Source organism: Vipera ursinii (assembly GCF_947247035.1).
Source record: "Vipera ursinii genome assembly, chromosome: 2".
Lineage (NCBI taxonomy): Eukaryota > Metazoa > Chordata > Lepidosauria > Squamata > Viperidae > Vipera > Vipera ursinii.
The window spans coordinates 253,467,307-253,491,858 of NC_139513.1; the positions used below are offsets into that span (position 1 = coordinate 253,467,307).

General features: G+C 38.7%; 1 protein-coding gene across 1 annotated transcript in view; it reads left to right on the forward strand.

Annotated features, from left to right (window-relative positions):
• The window catches only part of KIAA0825, a 173,168-nt gene that overhangs the window by 66,005 nt on the left and 82,611 nt on the right, over positions 1–24,552 (forward strand). The window contains exons 17-18 of the mRNA XM_083354585.1: positions 1,422–1,574; positions 12,585–12,679. Of these exons, the coding sequence (XP_083210711.1) occupies positions 1,422–1,574; positions 12,585–12,679 (248 nt within the window). The remainder of the gene's footprint in view (positions 1–1,421; positions 1,575–12,584; positions 12,680–24,552) is intronic.

Below are 24,552 nucleotides of genomic sequence, written 5' to 3' on the forward strand. Positions count from 1 at the left end.
ACAAAGATGATTGGGGGACTGGAAGCTAAAACATATAAAGAACAGTTGCTGGAATTGGGTGTGTCTGGTTTAATGAAGAGAAGGACTAGGGGTGACATGATAGCAGTGTTCCAATATCCAAGGGATTTCCACAAAGAAGAAGGAGTCAAGCTATTCTCCAAAGCACATGAAGGTAGGACAAGAAGCAATGGATGGAAGCTAAGCAAGGAGGGGAGAAATCTAGAACTAAGGAGAAATTTCCTGACAGTTAGAATAATTAATCAGTGAAAGAATCTGCCTCCAGAAGTTGTGAATGCTCGAACACTGGAAGTTTTTAAGAAGAGACTGGACAACCATTTGTCTGAAATGGTATAGGGTTTCCTTCCTGAGCAGGGAGTTGGACTAGAAGACCTCCAAAATCCTTCCAACTTCTTGTTGTTGTTATTCCATAATTTTCCCCCAAACAGGATGCTGAAAATTGGATAATTATCCCATACGTTAGATCTAGGTGATTTTTTTTTGAACAGGGAAAGATTGCCCTTAATGCTATGAGGTAATCCTTAATAAAGACTCATACACGTGTTTGGTTGGTTTGGCTTTCTCCAGTGGTACTTAGGCATCTCTTTTGCTGTTTCATCTCCCACAGATACTTGAAAACTAGGGGGTACCATTGGATCTGTGAGTAGCAAGGGAATACCAGGTGCGATGCAATCTAAGACTATTGTTGCCCTCTCATTCCAAGTGGCAAGTAAGGCCTCAGATGAGCTATACATCAGAGCCTCAGGAATAATGCCAAACTCCCTTTGAAATCTTGCATTGTGGGAGCAGTATGGAAAAATCCAAAACAATCAGAGAATGATCCAACCGTGATTGGGGACTGATTTGAATGCCCCCTGTATCCATATAGTGTTGCCATTGTCCTGAGGCAAAACCAAATTCAAGCATTCCTTCAGTGGAACAATCTCATCATGAAGATCTTAGCAGATGTACCTTATCTGTTACCACATGTGCCCTGTGGAACAGCCTCCCAATGGAAATCCAGATGGCCCAAGCCCTGTTGGCTTTCTGGAAGGCTGTAAAAACTTGGCTTTTGCCACAAGTGATGGGCCAGCCATGACCTCACAAGGTACTTCTGACTCCATGCTCAAGAAAAGCAAGTTGGAATCCCCTCACACTATTGTGACGTAATCCGTTGCTAACTTTGCTCTAGTTTCAAGCAGCTCAAGCAGGAAAGTCACTGTGCCGCATGATGCTGTAGAGTAGCTACAATCCCATCAGTGTGAATTATCTAAAAGGTTTCTTTTATATACAAAAGATACAATTATTTAATTATATTTCTGCAAAATATATAGGAGGAATTTAAATCCTTCATGCATTTACATAACTGACATCTTTGTTCTTCTCCAGTGTAATTAATACTCAGTTGGAATTCTTTTTTAAAGGATTATTTGAATGAACAGCTATCTTATGAGGGAACTTCTGAAGAAAACCGAGCAAACATCAGACCTTTACATCTAATGTTAAGAAGCAAAGAACAGCCTGTTTTTGACCCTTTCCAAGTGCACTACTGGTATTGCACTAATGTGTTAAAAAAGGTTAGTCATTATATGAGGTGTCTAATGTTGTTTAATATTTAAATCTCTTAAAATAAAACCTAATGCCTAGCTCAGATTGCTTTTGAAAACCTTGAAATTATAGTTATTTGGATATACATATATATCCAAATAACTATATATATACAAGTAGAAAAATAGGAACCACTACAGTGGGAAGGTAACAGCGTTCCGTGCGCCTTTGGTGTCTAGTCATGCCGGCCACATGACCACGGAGACGTCCTCGGACAAGCACTGGCTCTTCGGCTTTGAAACGGAGATGAGCACTGGCCCCTAGAGTTGGAAACGACTAGCACGCATGTGTGGGGGAACCTTTACCTTTTTTATATACCATTTGACAAAATTGTGGGTGCTGTATATACTTGTCCTCCTTATTCAGAATCTTGCAGTGAATTTAACAACAGTGACTGGATGATCAAAAGAAAACCTGATTCATTATTAGGAACTCTGAAACCCAAACTTTTTGATTAAAAATAAAATGAAAACAAACAGTTATAATTTTCCCAGAATGCACTATGTTACTTTGCTGAGTTCTGTCTCTATTATTGTTGATCTTACTGCCAGCTATCTTTATTGCCCAGAAGTGTAGTTTTTGCAGGATAGGGCAGAATGGGGAAGGAAGGAAGGCAAGCATTTGCATTCAAGTTCCTAAAATACAAAATACAAAAAGGATAGTAATGGCATTTAACTTATATAATTAAATAAAACTTCATACAGTTCCAGCGCTTGGAGCTAGCAGAGAAGATGTACATTGATAACTACTGCAGACATGTCAAACTTGTGACATCACGTGACATCGTGCAACGTATCGGGACTGTTTTGCCATTGCTGGCAATGGGGTGGGTGCGGCTTCCATGTGACTCATCTGGCCCGTGGGCCGGCAGTTTGACACCCATGATCTACTGCATTCAATAATGAATCATGCTTATAAGTGATTCATAGAAGCAAGGACTGGTATCTGTATTGGTAGAGTTTCTCCTGTTATAACATCTTCCCCATGTTGCCTCATTCCATTTCATTTCATGTATTGTGACTGTATTGTAAGATTTCATCCAAATACTATAGGATGAGTTGGGAAATAATACTGAGCAGTATGGGATGAAATGAATACTTTTACTAGAAATTGCTTCCAGTTAGGTACAATATTACATCTTAATTGCTTTCTCATATAAGCACATCTATAAACTGATAAAGAGACTAAATATTATATAGAAAATTTGAACTTTGTTCCATCATTGTATCTAATGTAGGAGGTTAAGGGATACTCTAATCAGCACTTGTATATTGTTCCCTACAAGTTTGACAGTTAAGGCTTTTGGTGTTCTATTGGTTTCTAAAAAATTCTCAAGAAGCCAATAGATCTTTTGCCAGAAGATTATTTTGATTCCTTATGTCTGCTTTATGACATAACTATGCTTAACTTGGAAATTTTGGCAGTCTTATTAGCTGGAACATCTAGATCATGCTCATCTCATGGGAAATTATCTTCTTGACTCAAGAGTAGCTTCAGATGACTAATATATAAGTATAACATTCTTGGTGATACTATGGTTTCAAGTGAAATGTCAAACCTATCTGACATTCAATAGAGATTTGAAATTGATTTATTATGTGAGGCCTAAATCTCTTCCCAAGTTATAACAGGACTGTATCAGAGAAGATATAATAGGTCCTAAATTATTTTGATTGTTAGAAGTAGTTAAGAAAATAGACTTAACATTAAGAAAACATCATGGCATCTGGCCCTCTCAATTCCTGGCAAATAGATGGGGAAGAAATGGAGGTAGTGACAGATTTTATTTTCCTGGGCTCCAAGATCACTGCAAGTGGGGACTGTAGCCAAGAAATTAAAAGACACTTGCTCCTGGGGAGGAAAGCCATGGAGGAAAGCTGGATGGAGTCACTGAAGCAGTAGTCGTGAGCCTAAATGGACTCCAGAAGATGGTAGAGGACAGGAAGGCCTGGAGGAACGTTGTCCATGGGGTTGCGATGGGTTGGACACGACTTCACAACTAACAACAAACAAAATAGATTATTGAGACAGCTTTATTCTGTGAGCAATCCTGCCCCTTCTTCCATATGGAACCCTCATCATAGTCTTATTTAAGCAACCAAGTGTTACCTAACAACTTGACACAAATCTAAAAGAATGAGATCTTTGCATATAAATTAATTGCCAGAATCTGTGTAAGATGGTTCTGTGGTTAAACTGATGGCCTTTCATGAATTAAGTAGGATTAATTCATTTGAGTGTTACTCATCTTGATTTCCCTTTTACTTTTGTAGAAAAATCCTCTTTGAATTTTTCCTTTTAAACAAAAAATAAAATAGTTAAGATTGTTTAACCACTGAGCCACCTGGATAACATTTTATAGTTGCCAGAAGAACCAAACAACTCTGTATTTGTGTCTCTGATTTGCAAGCATGTCCCTTCTGTTACAGAAGACAATATTAAAATATCTAAGAGGACTGTTGAAAAACCTCCATAAATTATAGTTGCCAAGTTTTAAAATTCTATTTTTAGAAATAGCAGATTAAACTTCATGAGAAACATAAATCAACATAAACATTAGAACAAGATGGATACATCTATTATTTGCTTGGCATGATAACTCATATTGACTCCTCAAAATTTGAGGGTGAGGGGGGAAGAAGCCAACTCAATATTCTAAAAATTCTTCTTTCGGTTCTTGTTTTACAAATTACTTATGCCCTCTTCCCTGGTTTCCCTTTAGATATAATGAACTCTATGAACTTTTGTTTTCATATTATATATATATATATATATATGTGTGTGTGTGTGTGTGTGTGTATGTATATGTATGTATATGTGTGTGTGTGTGTGTGTGTGTGTGTGTATATATATATATATATATATATATATATATATATATATGTATGTATGTATATATGTATATATGTATGTATATATATGTGTGTGTGTGTGTGTGTATGCACCTAATTGTCCATTGTAAAAGGAATAAGATTGTTATGAGGCATGCCCCAAACAGATGATCAGCACTCTGAGTTAGTAGTACTTTTATGATGATCAATGGTGCATGCAGATTCTGAAGCAACGAGAATGCTGCTCTCATTGTCTCAGATGCTGGGTATGTTGTCTCTAGCACACACGCATACATGAAAACACACATACGCATATATAAAATGCAAACCTTGAGGCAGCCTTGTTTCTGCATCCAAGTACACTACAAGGTAATTAATAACAACATTATCTCTATAGCTCTGTAGTGCAACTTTGCAAGATGGCCAAGAAGATATATATTAGTGTCTTAAACTCAAAGGTTACGTATCTTGAAGGAGTCAGTATGGTCACATATGACCTTCTCTGACTGGAGTTTGAGCAGCTTGTTAGGCTAACAATAAAGCTGTGCTTGAGTGTGCTGAACTATTAGTTTGTCAGAAAGCCAGCAGCCTGACATACTTTCTTACATATTCAGAGCTGGATTTGACTAGGAAATCATGCACAATATTCTGTTACTTTTTTGTTAATGACCTTGCTGCAGTTGGAATTATTTATAATCCGGTAATGGTGTGAGAGCTATTCCCCATACTGTTCTTGGAAAAAATAATAGTGGCAACCTTGAGAATGCATGCAGGAGACGTTAAGGAAGGAGAAATGATAACTTACTCCTGGGAAAGGAGAAAGTGTGAGAAAGAACTTAAACTGACCTCTCCTTGATTCTGTTTGGTATAAGAAGGGGCTAAGCCGCTAAGGGAAGTTCTGGCAGGTTTTCAAGATTGTGTTTATTAAACTGCAACAATAAAGTAGCATTCCACTAAAATTTCTGGTATCTTTCTGCTCACCCATCCTGCTTCAAAAGACAGAGTGCAGAAGAAAGAAAAATGAAAATATTGGCAAAAATTAGTTTGAACATTTAATGAACACATATTTTTATCATATTGTATATTTCTATGAAAATATTAATAAAGGTACTCATGAATGCTGGCTAAGCTGATTAAGGTCTCATTTCAGATAAATTCAACTCAAACTGAAGATTTGTCTTTTGGATTTCCTACTGTCTTAAATATTGCTTGACTAAATGATTAAGTTAAGCTAGCCTTTAATTTGGAATGCAGACAATATTTTTAGCTGCTACAACTGACTCCTCCATTCATTAATATCATAGTAGTATAAGACCTTCAAAAGCTGACAACTCTGGGTAGAATTCAGTCATTGTGTGACAGGACTGCATTGCTCTATTAACCTGAAAGTGACAAGCAATTGTTACTGTACAGTAGCTACAACTTCGGAAACCTTTGTTATATTACCTTGACTTTGCAGCTAAGAGATTTTTAAAAAATGTTCTTTTAATATGCTATCATATATAAAAAATAATACTTAGTAAATTGATACTGTTAACAAGTGATCAGATTTTTCTTCAAAATATCTACATAGTTATATCAGGTTTTACTACCTTCATTGGTGACTCTCGGGTTCTTTGTCATAAGACATGTTACAACTAATATGAGAGTGATTTTGGATGTAATAGGTAACTTGTGCCTCATTATACTAATGACAGTGCAAGCAAAGAGAAATTATTGTTGTTCCTCTTTTTCCACTGTAGCTTTATATATTCTCTGGAATTCTTAGAAGTGTTTTCTTCATTCATTTTTTCCTAAGGATGTGACCCAGGAAGAGTATAGTGGTATGTTTAGAGTCTGAGAGATTTCCATATCCTAAACTTCTGAATATTTCTACTTTATTAGTTAACACAGGGATTATGAATATGAGATTGAGAAACTCTCTGCCTTGGCAATCTGAGAAAGAAAATTGATTCTAAATGGAGAAAATCCAGTTATTGAGAATTCTGTAACTTTATCTTATTCCTTTTTAATAAATCTTGTTAAAGAAACTCTGGAAGAATCTTGCTTTCTATGAAAATGGGGTGACTAAGAACTTGATAATGGATGAATAGGGATTCTAGAAGTAAGCAACTGGCTATCCCAAAAGTCTTAATGGGACATATTTCAAGATGAGGAATTCCTGTTAAGGGAGCTAGGAAGAATGTGTTTGGAAGGCATCATGCAAACCTGATTCAAAACGCTTTGAACTGTGTGAGGGAGGAGTAGAGTCTAGAAAATAATGCAAAGCCAAGCCCTGGAACAGGACTGAAAGAAATATACAGTGTGTGAAGAGACCCAATAATGAGCATATAAATACAGCAAAGGATGGATCAAGTTACATGCCCCCTAGAATTCTAGTATCTATATAAAAACAGAAAAAGAACTAGAAGTCCTAACACTGAAAAGTGAACATAATTTAGTAGACATTATTGAAAACTATTGAGATAAAAATCTCATGAGTAAAATGTAAAGACTGAAGAATATAACATTAAAAAAGGAACTAGAACAGAATTAAAACTAGGGGAGAGGTGAGGAGGAATGGCTCTATGTGAAGATCCAATATTGAGAGCAGGAATTTGAGTAGAAGACTCCTAATAAAAATACTTGATTAAGAATATAAGGAATTAAAAGCAATAAATATATTACTATAGAAGTCTTAAGACTTTCATGCCAGGTAAGATCTGGGCAATGCCCTTGTGGACGAGATTACAGAATGTTCTAGGTGCCTATATGTAATAATGGGAGACTGCCTATCTGGATGTCTGTTGGAAAACCACCTTGGTGAAGACTGTAAAGTCCCAAGTATTTGTTAGTGATCTTATTAACTCTTTCATTTTTTAGAAGATAGAAAAATAAACCATACGTACATATGCACTCCTAAATCCAGTTCTGACTAAAGGGAGCAACTGGTTGAGGAAGTAAAAGCACTTGGGAATCTTAGGAGGAAGATCATCTTATGGATCAGGTTACTACAGAAAGAAATTGGAGCATAAGTAGATATGAGGGAAACTAATTTAATCTGGTTTAGAAAAGTATTAGGTGGGATCCATTAGACAGAAATCCTGAAAGGAACTTAGAAAGATCCGGAAAGTAAAATTGCACAATATTCCAGTGAGATAAAAATGGGGTCTGCTTAGGAAAATATAGTGAATACATAAGAGAGTTTTTGACTGTGCTAAAAATGTATTGTATAAGAAATGGAAAATAGATATAATAATCAAAATATACTAGCAAAGTACCTAATATTTGTAGAAAGTTAATGAGATTGTGCAGAGTCTGAACTTTAAGCACTGGAATAGCTTCCTTTGCAGTTCATTTTCCTTAGATTAGTAGGGGTAATGGAATTCTTGTCCTTCTGCTTCATCTTGATCACATTTCTGCCATTCCTTGTGATACCTGTTTACCACCTTATGTTTGTCTCCTGCAATTCTTAATTGTCCATTTTGCCCTTTGAATCCAATTTACAAATCTCTCTGTTTTGACCTGATAAATTAGATTAATGGCCTTGCCTTGTATGAATTTTTAATAATAATAATAATAAGTTGGAAGGGACCTTGGAGGTCATCTAGTCCAACCCACTGCTCAGGCAGGAAACCCGATACCATTTCAGACAAATGGATGGCCAGTTTCTTCTTTAAAACTTCCAGTGTTGGAGCATTCACCACTTCTGGAGGCAGGTTGTTCCACTGGTTAGTTGTTCTAACTGTCAGGAAGTTTCTCCTTAGTTCTAGGTTGCTTCTCTCCTTGACTAGTTTCCATCTATTGCTTCTTGTCCTGCTTTCAGGTGCTTTGGAGAATAGCTTGGCTCCCTCTTCTTTGTGGCAGCCCCTGAGATATTAGAACACTGCTATCATGTCACCCCCTCACTCTTCTCTTCATTAAACTACACATACCCAATTCCAGCAACTGTTCCCTATATGTTTTAGCCTCCAGTCCCCCAATCATCTTTGTTGCTCTTCTCTGTACTCTTTCTAGAGTCTCAACATCTTTTTTACATCGTGGTGGCCAAAACTGGATGCAGTATTCCAGGTGTGGCCTTACCAAGGCATTGTAAAGTGGTATTAGTACTTCACATGATCTTAATTCTATCCCTCTGTTAATGCAGCCTACCACTGTGTTGGCTTTTTTGGCAGCTGCAGCACACTGCTGGCTCATATTTAAGTGATTGTCCACTAGGACTCCGAGATCTCTCTCACAGTTACTACTATTGAGCAAGGTACCACCACTATACCTGTGCATTTGATTTTTCCTGCCTAAATGTACAACCTTACTTTTTTCACAATTGAATTTCATTTTGTTAGATAGCGCCCAGTGTTCGAGTCTGTCCAGATCCTCCTGTATCTTAAGCCTATCTTCTGGAGTATTGGCTATTCCTGCCAGCTTGGTGTCGTCTGCAAATTTGATGAGTTCCCCATTTATCCCCTCATCCATTTTGAAATGTTCATTAATTAATGAAAGCCAACCACTTTTTGAGGATCTTTTAGCATATCTAAACTTAGCAGTAGCTCTTTCTAATATTTTATATGGCCTTCCTTTTGCTGTAATTATATAAAATGGCACCATGATCCTAGCTTTCTACTTTGTTAGAATGAGAATGTTTAAATCCTGGCAAATAATATGTGGCTTTTAGAATGGCATTCTGAGCTGGTGTTTGTGATTAGGGCTATCTGATCTGTGGGTACAAAAATTTGTATGACGACTAAATTTTTTATAATAAACATACATGGGTATCATTAACTTTTTGCTGTTACTTCATGGCTATCCAAATTTTTGCATATCTTAAACAGTTCTATCAGGTAAGTGTGTTAGCCACTCATATTTATGATGTAAAATGATGATCTCCCAAGAGAGATGGATGGTTCAAAAATGGGATAGATTGGTTTTTTTTGTGATAGGTAGGCAGACAGACAAATATAAAGAAGAAGTGATAGTTTTCATGTAACTGTAGGGAGTTTTTTGTACTGTCATCTATCCACCTTGTTCTGTTTGAAGAACATTATGTGTAAGTGTTTCTCAGGTGCTCAGGATGTGGCCATTCTTCAAGGAAAGGTGGTGGGAGGAGGGGATGGTTTGCACACTTGCCTACCACATCTGTGGCCTCGTTCCAAACAGGCCGCTGCCCAGCACTGAGCTGTGGACCAGGGGTTGAGGTCTGAAAATCAAAGATCTCTCTGTGTCCCATTTTATATTAAACAAATCAATGTGCAATTATCTTGGGTTTCTTTCTCAGGCTTGCTTTCTCAAGACTGTATAATCTTGTCTGCAAATTACTCTTTAATAGTTCTCTCATATCTCCCCAGAATCATCTCTAAATTTCTTTACGGCCAGTCCTATATTTAGTAGAATGCTTATAGGTAGAGAGATGTTTCTTATTGAAAAATATACCTCAGCTTTTAAGATTTGTTGTCAGTGTATGTGCAGATCATACTCATTTTGAGGTGTGTAGATAATATCTTGAAAATTGTAGTTACGGTTAAATAAGCTGTTCTTATAGTACATTAGTTATAATTAAGGTTCCATTTTGTCATTGACTTTGCTTTGCTGTCTGTTTCAAATCTTAACAAGTCACATGGTTCAGAAAATTTCATCAACTACTGTAAGTAGCAACCTACTGTTTATATCACATAACATACCTTATGGAAAAGAAGAAGCAAAAACAAAGCAAAGGCAATAATAGGAATAGCAAACCTGTAGCTAAAATTGAATAGCATTTAACAGAAGCCATAATATAGGGCCATGTTGACAGTACTTCAACAAATTATTGAAGTTTGTTCAGCTACCATGATCTTGAGATATTTACTGCCAAAATTTGGCCTTAGACCCATAAATGCACCAAACTGTTTCCCTCCTTGGGGGACGGGAATCTTTTTCTGCAAGACAAAGAGAAAAGAACAAACAATGATCCAAAGTAGTGTTACCTAACCTTTCATAAAAGCAGCTTAGGCTTATGTGAATAAGAATTCTTTTGTAGAAATGATGCTAATTTATTATTTAGAAATCTGGCATTCAGTTTCCATATATTGGATAAAAAACCTATAGATCTGTAGTTTGCAGGGTTTATTGGAGATCCTAATTTGTAGACTGGGGCATTTATAACTCTATTCCAACCCAAAGGAGTTATCTTAAGTTGCTAACAGCCATAAATAGAGGTACTCACCAAGTCAAATTTTGCCCATATTAAATCAAGCAAAACAAATTGTTGTATCAGGAGGTTTCCCTGATTTGAACTGTTGATCAAGGGAACAGATAGCAATTTCAATTACAGGATCCCAAAAGGAGAATTGATAGTATTAAAATTTATATTGTCTGTGTCAGAAGTCTGTTTAAAAAATAAGTTATTTTAAAAAAATATCTGAGTAGGAATTTTATAAACCAATGAGGTGGAAGATCAGGAAGATTGTTTACATGATATGAAATACTGATTTCTCTTAATTGTCTCATAAGAAAGAGGCACTTTTAATTAAACCAATTATCTACATACTTCATGTTTTTGTTATTGGAGTATACATTGTAGATCTCTCAATCAATAAATCTTAATTAGAAATGACTATTTATTAGAACTATTTATAACATCTTGAGAATTCCTTCCTCAGTTATGATAGTTTTAACTTTTAGTAACTTAAAAGTAAAAAGGTAAAGGTTCCCCCGCACGTCCGTGCTAGTCGTTTCCGACTCTAGGGGCCGGTGCTCATCTCCGTTTCAAAGCCGAAGAGCCAGCGCTTGTCTGAGGACGTCTCTGTGGTCATGTGGCCGGCATGACTAGACTCCAAAGGCACACGGAACGCTGCTACCTTCCCACCGGAGTGGTCCCTATTTTTCTACTTGCATTTTGACGTGCTTTCGAACTGCTAGGTTGGCAGAAGCTGGGACGAGTAACAGGCGCTAGCCAGGATAAAATCATTTAGACATGGAGACCATTTCAATTTGAGTACTTTGTGCCTGTGAAACTACAGGGTAAAATCATTTAGTTATTCTTAGATCACATTTGAGAATTAAAAGGTGTGTTGTTAGAGACTGACAGTTGCTGTCAGTTAGAGAGTTAATTTTAAAAAACCGAACTAAACTGGTAGCACTTTGGAAAGCAGGCAGTAATCTATCACACTTTTAATGTTTTCAGTGTCAGAAACCTCTTTTCAGTTAAGCACTGAGTTCCCTCATGAATAATGTTCTGGGATTGAAGCTAGAGGCAAAAAAAGAAACATGGGCCACTCACATGAACCTCTTATCTCCAGATACTACCTGAGATATGGGCTTAAACACCGATAGGACTGGAAAATGACTATGGCTCTATCAGAAGAGAGATATCATTTCCAGATAGGAATGGACTAGATCAGTGTCTTTCAAACTTAACAACTTTAAGTGTGGACTTAACTCCCAGAATTTCCCATCTGAAAGTTGCCAAGTTTGAAAAACACCATGCTAGTCTGCCAGAGGAGTAAAATAAATAATTGTAACTGAATATAAAGAAAAGTCCACTTAAGGAAATCCTTTACAGTGAGACCAGTGTCTCTCCAGCTTTTGGTGAAACATACGTTGTTTTAAAAGTTATCTTTCCACCTTCTCATTATGACATTTGATTTTGCTATCACCTAATGATAATTAATGTTGTGTACTCACATATTGCTTTGGATGGCATTCTGTCTTCCATGAAATCATTTGACATCTCAAGAAAAATGTTTGTGTAATGGGGATATTACATGAGTTAGCATTGATTATATAAATGAACAATAATCTAGTGGAATATGGATTATTTTATATAACAGATATGTAAAGTCATATGGTAGTTACACTAAGGATCTTCCTGTTAATATATTTTATGTCAGTAAAAAGGTAATTTGCTACAATGTATAATGTTTTTAGGAAAATTGTTTAGTAAAATGCCATTAACAATAGGAGAATTCAAAAATTGATTTATCTTTATATAAATAATGGCTACATCCCCAAATGGATTTATAAATTAATTGCTCACTTACACTTCTTCTGTTGATAAGATTGATGTTATCTGTGTAAGTCCTTGCTCCAGCCCTCACTTTTCCTTACTTAGTTTATCACAGCTGGAGTTTTAATTTGCTGATCATATTAATTCTGATTAATAACTAAGCATACTTTCTCTTTTTATATCAACAGTGTGTCATTAATGAGTGGAAGTGGGATTGGTCAGATATGCTGACAAGTTATTTGGGACAAAATAGAATCACCTTTGGGATACTGCTAGCACACAGGTAATGCAATTAGGAAAAGGGAAAGTTTTCTTAGAGTTTGATAAGCTTTGTGTTGTTTGATAAAGTGTAAATGATGAAATATGAAAGAATGTAAAAAGAATGTAAAACGTTTAAATATAAAGATCTGTTTCTACACTGATGCTCATTGCATCTTTTCTGCTATCTTCCTTTTTGAAAAGATACTTCTGGAAACAAGAGGTGCTACCTTATGTGTGATGTATCGTGGGATTGCTTTAAAATATATAGAAACTGATATCCTTTCCTTACATATGAAATTGTCTTTTAAATGCAATAAACAAATAAATATATAAGTAAATGGCAGCATACAAGGATTAATGTGTGATACTACAATGAAGCCACATAGTAAGAGTTTGTGTTGAGTTATGAATGGTGAGAAAATGCTGAAAAGTAGGATATATATGCATTATTTTCTTAGATACGATCTTTTCATGTTTTTATTGGCATTAATGTTCACTTGCATGAGAAGATGGCAGATTGAGAATGTCTCTAGATAATTTGTATGATAACAACCATAAGACTGATTTGCTGTATGGTGTTATATTAAAAAATAGTAATGAACACTACAATGAATTTTAAATTGCTGTGCAATATTGAAGAGTTGAAAATGATTTTATTTGAGAATTACTAAAGTATCAGTTTGACTTGATATATAGGTAGTCCTCGACTTACAATCACAATGAGTCCAAAATTTCTGTTACTAAATAAGACAGCTGTTGGGTGACTTTTGCCCCATTTTACAACCTTCCTTGCCACATTTGTTAAGTGAATCACTGCAGTTATCAAGTTAGCGACACAGCTGTTAAGTGAATCTGGCTTTCCCATTGACTGCTTGTCAGAAGGTCGTCAAAGGGGATCACATGACCCCAGGACACTGCAACCATCATAAATACATTTATTTTTATTTTTTATTTATTTTAATCCCATTTATATCCCGCCCTTCTCTGAAGACATTTGACATTTTAATCACATTATCCCAGGGATGCCACAACAGTTATAAGTCACTTTTTTCAGTGTCGTTATAACTTTGAATGGTCACTGAATGAACTGTTGTAAGTTGAGGACTACTTATACAATGTCAGTTGTAAAAATAGCATAACTGACTAGGCAGTTTTCACTATTATAAAATAGCAATGCTACCAAATCCTTAGTTCTGGTGATGATAGTTAAAAAAATGTGTGTCCTGCATTTGGCAAAACCTTTTTCCTTGCAGAATATATTTGCGATGGGTATGTTAGGACAAAGTTGCAACCTTTCTTTCATAGATCCCTAGATACATGGATATATACTGCCTCCAGCCACTTGTAAAATGTTAGTTGCACATATTTAATTTGCAATAGTATTACTATTCTTGTTTGAAATGATCAGAGAACAAAACTGAATGCATGTATATTAGAGTGCTATAAATGTTTGCCATATTATAGAGTAGAATCAGATTCTTTATTTGCCAAGTGTGATTGGACACACAAGAAATTTATCTCTGTTGCATAAGCTTACAGTGTACATATAAACAGCAAGTAATAGGTCAGAGGTCATAATTCTATACATATATGTCTGTACATATATGTCATATATGTCTATGTATAGAGAAAATTATATATATATATATATATATATATACACACACACACACACACACACACAAATACATATATACATACATACACACACACACACACAGACACACACACACACAAACCAAATGAACACTGGGATACAATAAGAAAACTAAAACAGTTTTTATTATTAAAGGATCAAGCTTTCGTTGGCTAGCTGCCAATGTCGTCAGGATGAAAAACGCTAGGGTGGGGAGATCACATTTATACTGTCAGCATTTCCGCACTCCGCTCATAGAACACGTCACCGGTCTGTTCGTTGCAGCCAGCCGTATTCCTTTGAACTCCTTTGCATCCGTTTTGGGGGAATGCGGTTGTCCCTGGGTGCCTGTTGACAAAAATGGATTGTTATCCATTCCGTGTGTCGTAGCCATAGCCCTGGTCATTGCCTCTGTTCTTATACCAGAGGCTCTAGGTCAGGCATGTCCAAAGTCCGGCCCGCGGGCCATTTGCGGCCCGCGGGGCGGTTTAATACGGCCCGCAACAGCCCTCCCTGCTGTATGTAAATACGGCCCTCCCACGGCCCTCCCTTCTGATTGAGGGCTGCCCCTTCGGGAGCTGCTCTCGCCTCCCCCGCCGAGGGGCCGCCCCAAGAAGCGCAGGCCAGCCCAGCTGCCGCCCCCACCCTGCCAACCAGGCTCCGGGGCTCCACGCGGCTTCCTCCGCCTCCTCCTCCTCCTCCACCAGGCCTGCTCGGGGCCCGGGGTGGCTCCAGTGTGCAGGGGAAGCACGCAGAGAGCGGATCGCGCCCTCATCCTGGCCGGAGCACAGCCCAGAGGAGGAGCCGCTGGGCCGGGCATGCCCTGAGCGGCCGGGGGTCTCCGGTCGGGCCATGCGGCACTGTGGGTGAGGCGGGGGTGGCCGGCGGGGGTCTCAGCCTGCCCGCCCATCCCGCTGAGCACCTTCCCTGCACGCCGCGGCTGCCCATGGTGGCGGCTCCGGCTCCGGCGGTGCTGGGGCTCCCGGGCGCGGGGGCTCCGGCGGTGCCGGGCTGGCCGCTCTGGTACCACAAGAACCTGAGCCGGGCAGCGGCCGAGGAGGTGCTGGCGTGGGCCGGGCGGGCCGGCAGCTTCTTGGTGCGCGACAGCGAGAGCGTGGCCGGCGCCTTCGCCCTCTGCATGCTGTGAGTCCGGGGACCCGCGGGCGCCACCTTGGGGATGGGCCACGGGAGGGAGGGAGGGGAGGGGAGGGGGCCAGGGTGCGCCTGCAGAAGATTCCCCCCCCGAGGCTGGGCATTCCGTGGTGGCGGCCCCGGAGCCTGGAGCGGGGTCTGTCCAAGCCTCCGATTTCTTTCTTTCTTTCTTTCTTTCTTTCTTTCTTTCTTTCTTTCTTTCTTTCTTTCTTTCTTTCTTTCTTTCTTTCTTTCTCTCTCTCTCTCTCTCTCTCTCTCTTTTCTCTTTCTTCTTCCTCTCTCCTGCCTCCATTCTCTCTTCTTCCTTCCTTCCTTCCTTCCTTCTCTCTTTCTCCTTCCCTCCCTACCCCCATTCATCCTTTCTCCTCCCTGTCTCCTTCCCTCCCTTTCTCCCACCCTCCCCCTCTCAGCCCTGCCTGGCGCTGGAGTCCCGGGGGTGACCTTCCGCCATGGAATCCGACGACTTTTTCAGCTGCAGAAATGTCAGCCTCCCGGGACGGGCTGGGCGACCCCCCCGGCGGGGAGAGGTGACTCCCCTCCCCCTTCTAGTGGCTTTCCTGACTCCGGCCGCGCCGATCTGCCGCTCCTCCGGTGGGTTGAAGGGCCGGCTGCCTGGCCGAACCGCCGTGCTCCTTCCCCTCGCCCTGGGCTTGGCGCGGCGTCTGTGCCGGTGCAGCGAGGCTGATGGTGCGCGCCTGGCCTGGCTGAGCGCGTGGCGGTTCGGCCAGGCAGGAAAAGGTGCAGGAAGTGGCCGCCGCCTGGTAACGGCGCCCGGGCTCACAACATGGAGGCGGTGAGCAAGCGTGCGCTCAGGGCGGGGCGGCCGCGGTCCAGTGAGGGAAGAGCGCCGAGGGAGTGGCCGGCCGGGCTGCGCTGCTGCCGAGCGAAGCTCGGCCGGGGCGCCCGCTCTGCTCTGCCTGGCGCCAGCTCAGAGACTCCGCCTGCCAGGCCCTTCTCCCACTCAGCCAGGCCAGGCGCGCACCGTCAGCCTCGCTACACCGCCTCCACGTTGTGAGCCCGGGCACCATTACCAGGCGGCGGTCGCTTCCCGCACCTTTTCCTGCCTGGCCGAACTGCCACGCTCCTCCCCCCCCGCCCCAGGCTTGGCGCAGCGTCTGTGCCGGTGCAGCGAGGCTGACGGTGCGCGCCTGGCCTGGCTGAGCGGGAGAAGGGCCTGGTGGGCAGAGTCTCTGAGCTGGCGCCAGGCAGAGCAGAGCGGGCACCCCGGCCGAGCTTTGCTCGGCAGCAGCGCAGCCCGGCCAGCACACACCCTCGGCGGTCTTCCCTCACCGGACTGCGGCCGCCTCGCCCTGAGCGCACGCTTGCTCGCCGCCTCCACGTTGTGAGCCCGGGTGCCGTTACCAGGCGGCGGCTGCTTCCCGCACCTTTTCCTGTCTGGCCGAACCGCCACGCTCCTCCCCCCGCCGCGGGCTTGGCGCGGCGTCTGTGCCGGTGCAGCGAGGGCGCGCCTTCTTTGCCGCCGGAGCTGCCCCGGCTTCGAAGCCCTCTGGCTCCCCTGGGCGAAGGCGACATCCAGGGAAAGGCGGGTGTGTGTGTGTGTGTGTGTGTGTGTGTGTGTGTGTGTGTGTGCATGTGCGCGCATTCTGTGTTTCACAGCCATTTTATGGGCTGGGATGTGGGGAGCTGGACAGGGGTAGGTAGGGCCCTGGCCTAGCAGAATTTGTGAAGTGGTGGAAGTGTGTGAGCTGTTACCAGAGAGTCTGACCTTGTCAAAGTAAGTTTGACAAGGTCAGACTCTCTGGTAACAGCTCACACAGTAAGTTTTTTTTTAAATTTATTTAAAATACATTGTGAAAACTCAGCTGTCAGTTGATTTTATGTTATAAAATGAAAAGTATGCCATTTGCAATTAACTTGGCATAAAATAATTCATTTGCATTTAATTGTAATTGTTCAAAGAATGTTCGGAAAAATGTTCGGCCCTCCAGCATGTTCACTTCATCCAATCTGGCCCTCTTTGAAAAAAGTTTGGACACCCCTGCTCTAGGTGGTTGTTTCTCTTCTTCCCTGTGTTCCACAATACAGGGTGATTGTATGGTTGTGCAGTTTCGATTTTGATTCAGTGAAGCGCTCTGTGAGTGCTTGTGCTGTTTGCATCCATATCGTGCATGCCATTCCTCTTCCCAATTCCTTAGTGCCTGGTATGCAGTGGGGAGGTCTATGTGCCGGTTGATGAAGGAGCGGTTTGAGAACCAGGCTTCCTTGAACAAATGGCCGTCTTTAGTGTTATCACTTGTAATTGCCTCGGTCACAGTTAGATTTAAGACGTGGTTATGTGTGGCCATGTGTGCCCACACCTGTGAATGCTGCTCTTGTCTTCTAATAGCGAGCTTGTGTCCATGCACTCTGGTCCTCAGTCATTTTGCTGTCTCCCCAATGTAGTTGCAATTGCAGTTTTGGCATGACATGTTATACATGACCGAGGATTTTTCCTCATTGGGGAGGAAAACACACGTTGCAGCACAAAGAAGGCAAAAAGGGAAGAAAGATGTCGCCTTTACCGTGTCTGCAGGAACAATGGGTATCCACGTAGTTTTATTAGGCAATACAGCAGGCCAGGTGAACCTACCCGCCATCAACATGAAAACGCCTTAACATCATGGATAACACTGCCTTATATCCACGGTGTATCCAAGGGCACAGCGCATATATTGGCCCCTCACAAGGTCGGTGTTGCCCACAAACCTGATCAGACTCTACAAGCTTGTGTCATGTGCCCTAAAGACCCATTCCCCAATGAGGAAAAATCGGGATTCGTATTTTTAGTCTCATCAACGAATGTGTGTGTTTGTGTGTTTGTGTGATTGATTGATTTTCTATAGCAGCATGCTTTAAAATCCCTATTATTATGGTATACATAATAATTTGAACAATTTTCCAAAATGTATCAAACAATGTTTTTGGCACTAAGGATATCTGCATTTAATCACTTAGTGTTGAAAAGAAATACAGCCTAGCTCTACTTCTTTTACCCTTTTTATAAATATTATCTTTAACAAATGATAAAGTTATGCTAAAAAAAGACTCAGCTGTCATAATATTCCCTGTTTGAATGTCTCATCTATTAATAGTTAAATTCCCTCATACTTTTTTTCTAAAATAGAGCCTATTTGATACTGAGTATTAGCCCTGTCAACAAGCTTTCCTTTCTGTTCTGTTGATCCCTTCTCTTCCAAATCTACCATGAGATAATGTTTGTATGTATATGGGGCTTACAGTTATGACAATAATATTTCTTTGGAAACCTAAATTGAAGCCAGTTTCTGTGCATGTCATATGCTACATTAGAAACGCATCAAATATAAAAAGTCCTGGCAATGTTCCTTGAAGCCTATAAACCTATATATATTCAAGGGCCTCCATAATTTTATTTATAATTTTTTGAGATATAAGTGAAAGACTAATTCAGGTTTATCCCCATATGGATGCTTGGAAGCTGTTATTTAGGGGAGTATTGCCTCTAATCTTGAGGTAATACATAATTATCATGATTAGTAACTCTTTATAGCTGTATTCTCTTTTATAACAGCAGTTATATTGATAGATTATGTGTCATTAAATTATTTTGACTCTTAGGAATGAGATAGTTCATCTCCAAAATGATCTGTCCCCAACCTGTCTCTTCAGAATTTTCAACAATGCACTCATTGTCTTTATAATTAAATTTGTACACCATGCTGCTGGTTGTCTTTGCTTTTTCTTTCCCTGTACATTTCCCAGTGTTATGGATTTCTCAAGTGAGCAAAATCTTCAGATAAAGGCTTCAAAATATGGTAAATTCAACCTGGTCATTTTTGCCTTATTTAAGAATCCATTTGTTTTCTTGGTTGGGCATGGTGTTCTCAGGCATCTTCTTCAACACTAATATTCAAAAGCACCAAATACTTTTTCTATTCTGCTTCATTTAGATTTATATTTGCTGTCAGAGATTGAGAGGTTGTTATAGTGTTCATTCATAAAATTAAGTCAGTCTAAACTAATACTGGTGTTACATTTGTGTCTTCCAATGTTAAAACTAAACAAGCAATATTCCATGTTTTGATTAAGACTAATTACAGGCTGCTCTCACTGAAAAAAGTAAAATAATTTTGGGTTTCAGCATTCTACAGTATAATCTCATTTCATAATTAAAGTTGAATAACAACATAGGCTTCTACTATTTTTTTGTGTTTGGCAAAAATAATTTATCTCGACTATGTCTTATTTTGCATAATATGGAGAAAAAATTGCTTCCTTCTTAAGCATTTTTATAATTATATCCTATTTTTCTTTCTTCCAAAGAAGATTTTTTGTCTTAATGAATGAATGCAATTATTTTCAGGACATTGAGCCAATTATAATTGCCGTCACACTTCAGATCATATTTTGTTAAGAAAAGAGAGTTTGAAGACTACAGACAGTTCTATAAAAGGAGAAAGTTTATCTAGTTAGCCCAAAGCATTGATATTTTGTCTCATTGGATAGTTATCTTTATTGCCTACGGATTCCTTTTGGTTTAAGCCAATTCTCTAAGGACAGATTAAAAATCGTGATATTTATAGTATTCTTATTTGTAAAGTTGGCACCTACTTCATTGTTTCAATGTATTATTGCCAGAGACATTAAAAATTGTACATTATGAGTTTTGTGCTATAATGGCAGAATATGGAAAGGTTTCTCTTGAATCATGTAGCAAATTGTTTTCAAATGGAAATTCCTTTGTTGCAGACCTCCAGATTGTTGTGAAGAAAGAATAGTGTCACTCCAAAGGTTTGCAGCATATATCTCTGAGGGAAGCTTTTTAAATGAATCTTTAGGTTGACAGTTATGATACAACTGTATTCACTTTTCTTCAATTCATTTTGTTTAGTTTTACATCCTTTTTGATTTGTCTAAAAAAAACATATTGAGATTTTCATTTGCTTTAACCAGGTGTGGGTTTTTTTGTACAGAAGCTAGCACGGTGGGATTGCAGTTGAAAGTGAATGAACCAGTGAAGCTTGGAAAGGCCATGGCCCTTCTTCAGATGGTAGCGATAAGTTGAAAGACTCATTAATCAACAGCAGAGTCACAGGTGTGGTGGCTTTCCTACAAACTGCCAGCAGACTGTGAAAGTCATATCTACCACACATGCTGTCAAAATGGGATTGCTAACACTTGTGCCTTTTTCTCTTTCGACCTGAAAAATGCTGTTGTTTAAGTAAGGGAAATAAGCATTTGTGCTAATTTTTAAAAACTGGGTTTATTTTTAGCTCTAAGGACTGCAGTAGTAAAATGTGACTGCATCCATTTATGTGCACACTAGCTTTGCTATGTAACTAGTTATTGTTTTATAATCCTGAAAGGATCCAATTGGCTTACAATAATAGTTTGTAATTATTAATTACAAGCTTCATTTATGATGTTAATGAAAATTTAATGTTTGTTAAAATCTAAGTATCAGGAAATTAATTTCCATCCAAAGACTGATTTTAATATAAGAACTGGTATTGAAAATGTTAGAAATGTGATATGCCAACCATGTTAAAATGTTGTATACAGTAAGAATATGAAAAATTATATTTATAATTTTACTTCTTATTGAAGAGGAGTTTTTTGAGGATCAAACTGGCATATTTTTCTCTCCTAAAAACAGCCTGCTCTGTTTACTATAGCAGAAAGATTTACTTTTTTGTGCTCTTTGCTGTATCAGAGCTATTGTTATTAATATGGTAAGGAGTAAAATTGTCTTTTTCTGACCTTTATTTTTTATACTTCTTTTTGCTATTCTTTAATTTAGTAATTGCAGCCTTTTAAGAAAATTCACAGTAAAATATGAATATCCGTGTATTAATTGTACTAATAAAGAACTTTGTAACCACCTGTAAAGAACTACATTTTTGTCAGTGAGGTTTTAATGAAATTAGCAATAAAATGATATAATTACTTTTGAAATAATTGTATAGGTTATTCAATGGTACATTTGGTTAAAAAAATGAAGGCACTTCTATGTATAAAGTCAAATCTCGGTAAATGCTATATTGAATTCAATACCTTCTTATTGTTAATGAAGTACAAAGAATTCTTTTTGTATGCAGAGCAGCAGAATCTCCTTAATCAAATTTTCTTTATCATCAGTCCCATTTTAAATAGCTAATGTAATACTATTCCACTTGTGGTTTTATTTTCTTTTTTACTTCCTGCTATCTCCTTTTTTGATCAAAATAAGATATAATTGAAGATGGTTCTTTTCTTATGACTTATCCTGTATAAATACCCCAATTTATACAGGATACTTTATATTAGCATAAGAAACTAAAGCAAACAAAAGCTTATGTAATTTTTTTCTTAATTTGTAAGTTTCAATTTCTTGGATACTGCTATGATAACTTTTTAAACATCTCAGATCACTAGGGAACTTTCATAATAAATGTAAAATGCCAGTGTCAGTCAAAGCATGTAAGATAGGCTTTCAAGCACCTATCAGATATTTCTGAATCTAAAATGCCAATAGTTAGGAATTCTAATAATTTGAACCTTCTATTTTTTGATAGATGGATAGATGAATGGACTGACAGGGTCTTATACTTAATTCTTCATCCTCAAGAGCTCTGAACTCCTAAACTAAATGACCCAATTAGGGAAGAGAAGGAATACTAGAAAGAAAACATTTGGGGTTTTGCTCTTTATGGAATGGCATGAATAAATTACAAAGAAGCTACATATTTCTTCACTGGAAGTTACTTGAAAAACATTCCAACTGTTCATTCCGTATCTAAGAAAGTGTCAACTTGTTGTACATATAATCAAATCAAGTTTCGCATTGGTTATAGACCAATGGATAAAAATGAAATAATTACTTTTTCTAGAATTTGGCTTTAGAACTGGATGCAACATTCATATAATTATTATTGTAGGAGATGACCAGGCTGAGCCCAAGGGGGGGTAAATGTGTCACCAGTCATGAGTTCCTTCACACCCACAAGAAATCTAAATCCAGTCCACATTGAATTCCTTCTATTCTTATCTCCCACTAATTTCCCTTGGCCATTTGAATGTGGTAAAAATGACTGGGACATCAAACTGAAAAAGTTTTGGAAAGTTTTCTGATGAAGATCTTATGGGACTTTGACTTCTAAATAGTCAGGTATCTTGTTCCTAATAACAAGAGAGCCATAATAATAGAGTCAGTATGATGTGGTGGTTAAGTCACCAGACTAGAAACCAGGAGACTGTGAGGAGGATATCTGAAAAGAATACATCCAGTACTGGGGGGAAAAAACACATCCAGAATCAGAAATAAGAGAACAGAGCTAACAGATCAATGTTAGCAGAACTGGAAGAACTATAAAAGTTTATCCAGGGCAAAAAAATCAAAACCTTGCCAGAAGCAGCTAAGGCAAAGGTAGTAGAGAAAGCCAGCATAGCTATTAAATCATTTTCATTTCTAAACTAGGCATCCACTTCTCTGCCTTCTCAGAAAAAAACAAAGCTATCTAAAGGAAGAAGAAGAAGAAGAAGAAGAAGAAGAAGAAGAAGAAGAAGAAGAAGAAGAAGAAGAAGAAGAAGAAGAAGAAGAAGAAGAATTGAGCATGTCGAACAGCATCAAAAGAACAGAATAAGCTTGCTTGCATTGAAGCTTTTTCCAAAGAAACAGCTACTGGTAGCACAAGTATTAAAAGATTCTAGTACAAGTAGTCCTTGAGTTATGACCATAATTGAGATCAGAATTTATGTTGCTAACAAGGTAGTCGTTAAATAAGTCACATCCAGTTTTACGGTCTTGTTTGCCACCACACTGTCATTAAGGGAATCCAGCTTCCCACATTGACTTTGCTTGTCAGAAGCTGGCTGGAAAGGTTGCAGTTGGCAAACACATGACCCCAAGATACTGCAGTCCTCATGAATACATTGCCAAGCAGTTTAACAACATACTTCAAGGAAGTGAAATTGAAGCTTGGTTAAAGAGGCAGCAATTACAGAACAACTATCTGTTTGTTAGCAACTTTCAGATAGCTAACATGCAATTCCAGCCATTACATATATAGCTGGAATAATGGATTGGATCCAAGCAGAACTAAAAGTAAGAATATTACAAAAATAATAGCAATGAATTGAGAAGAAAGCAACTGAAGAAACTGTGTACCACCTAGCTACTTGCTGCAAGAAGATTGCACAGACAGTAGAAACAATGGCATGGCAAATAGCAAGAATGATCTATTAGAATATTGGTAAGAAATTCCAATTTGCAAAGCTTGTGGGATTACAAAACTTGTAGGACAAAGTAATAGGAAATGAAGAAGTTAAAATGTTCTGGAAATTTTGAATTTAAACAGGAAAGTACTTGCTATATATAATATCCCAGACCTAACAATTGTTAATTAAGTCAATAATAATAATAATAATAACAACAACAACAACAAAAACAACAACAACAACAACAACAATAATAATAATAATAATAATAATAATAATAATAATAATAATAATAATAGCACAAAAACAACAGAATAAGGCTGTCTGCATTGAAGCTTGTTCCAAAGAAACAGCTAGCACAAACATTAAAAGATGCAAATACTGCAATATCAAGTATAAGCACCAATTCACTGCAAGAAACAAACCAACTCATGTACAGCACAGCTGCAGTTATAAGTGAATATCTGGGATGCAAAATCAACAAAGAAGAAAAACAAACAGTGCACCACAAAAATGGAAGGTTAGACTAGAAAATAAGATCAGCAAGTTAAGATCACATGCAAGCAAGCTAGAACAGATGAAAGAAAAGAAGCTGAAGAACAAGAAGACCAAAGAATACCTAATCAAGAAATACCACTTAGAAACAAGGAACATCAAGGAAGCACTGGAAATAATAAAGCAGAAATAATAGCTATAGCCAGGAAAATCAGTAGATACGAAGCTCGAATTGCAAATTATAGGCAGAACCTCCAATTTCAATCCAATCAGAAACGTTTCTACCAATCCATCAATGAAGAAACTGCAATGAATCAGTCAGTACCTGACAAGGAAGAAACAATGTAGTTCTGGAAGCAGATATGGGATAACCCAAAGAAACACAACAAGGATGCGGCTTGGTTAAAAGAGGTGGATACAAATAAAACAGAAGTTGA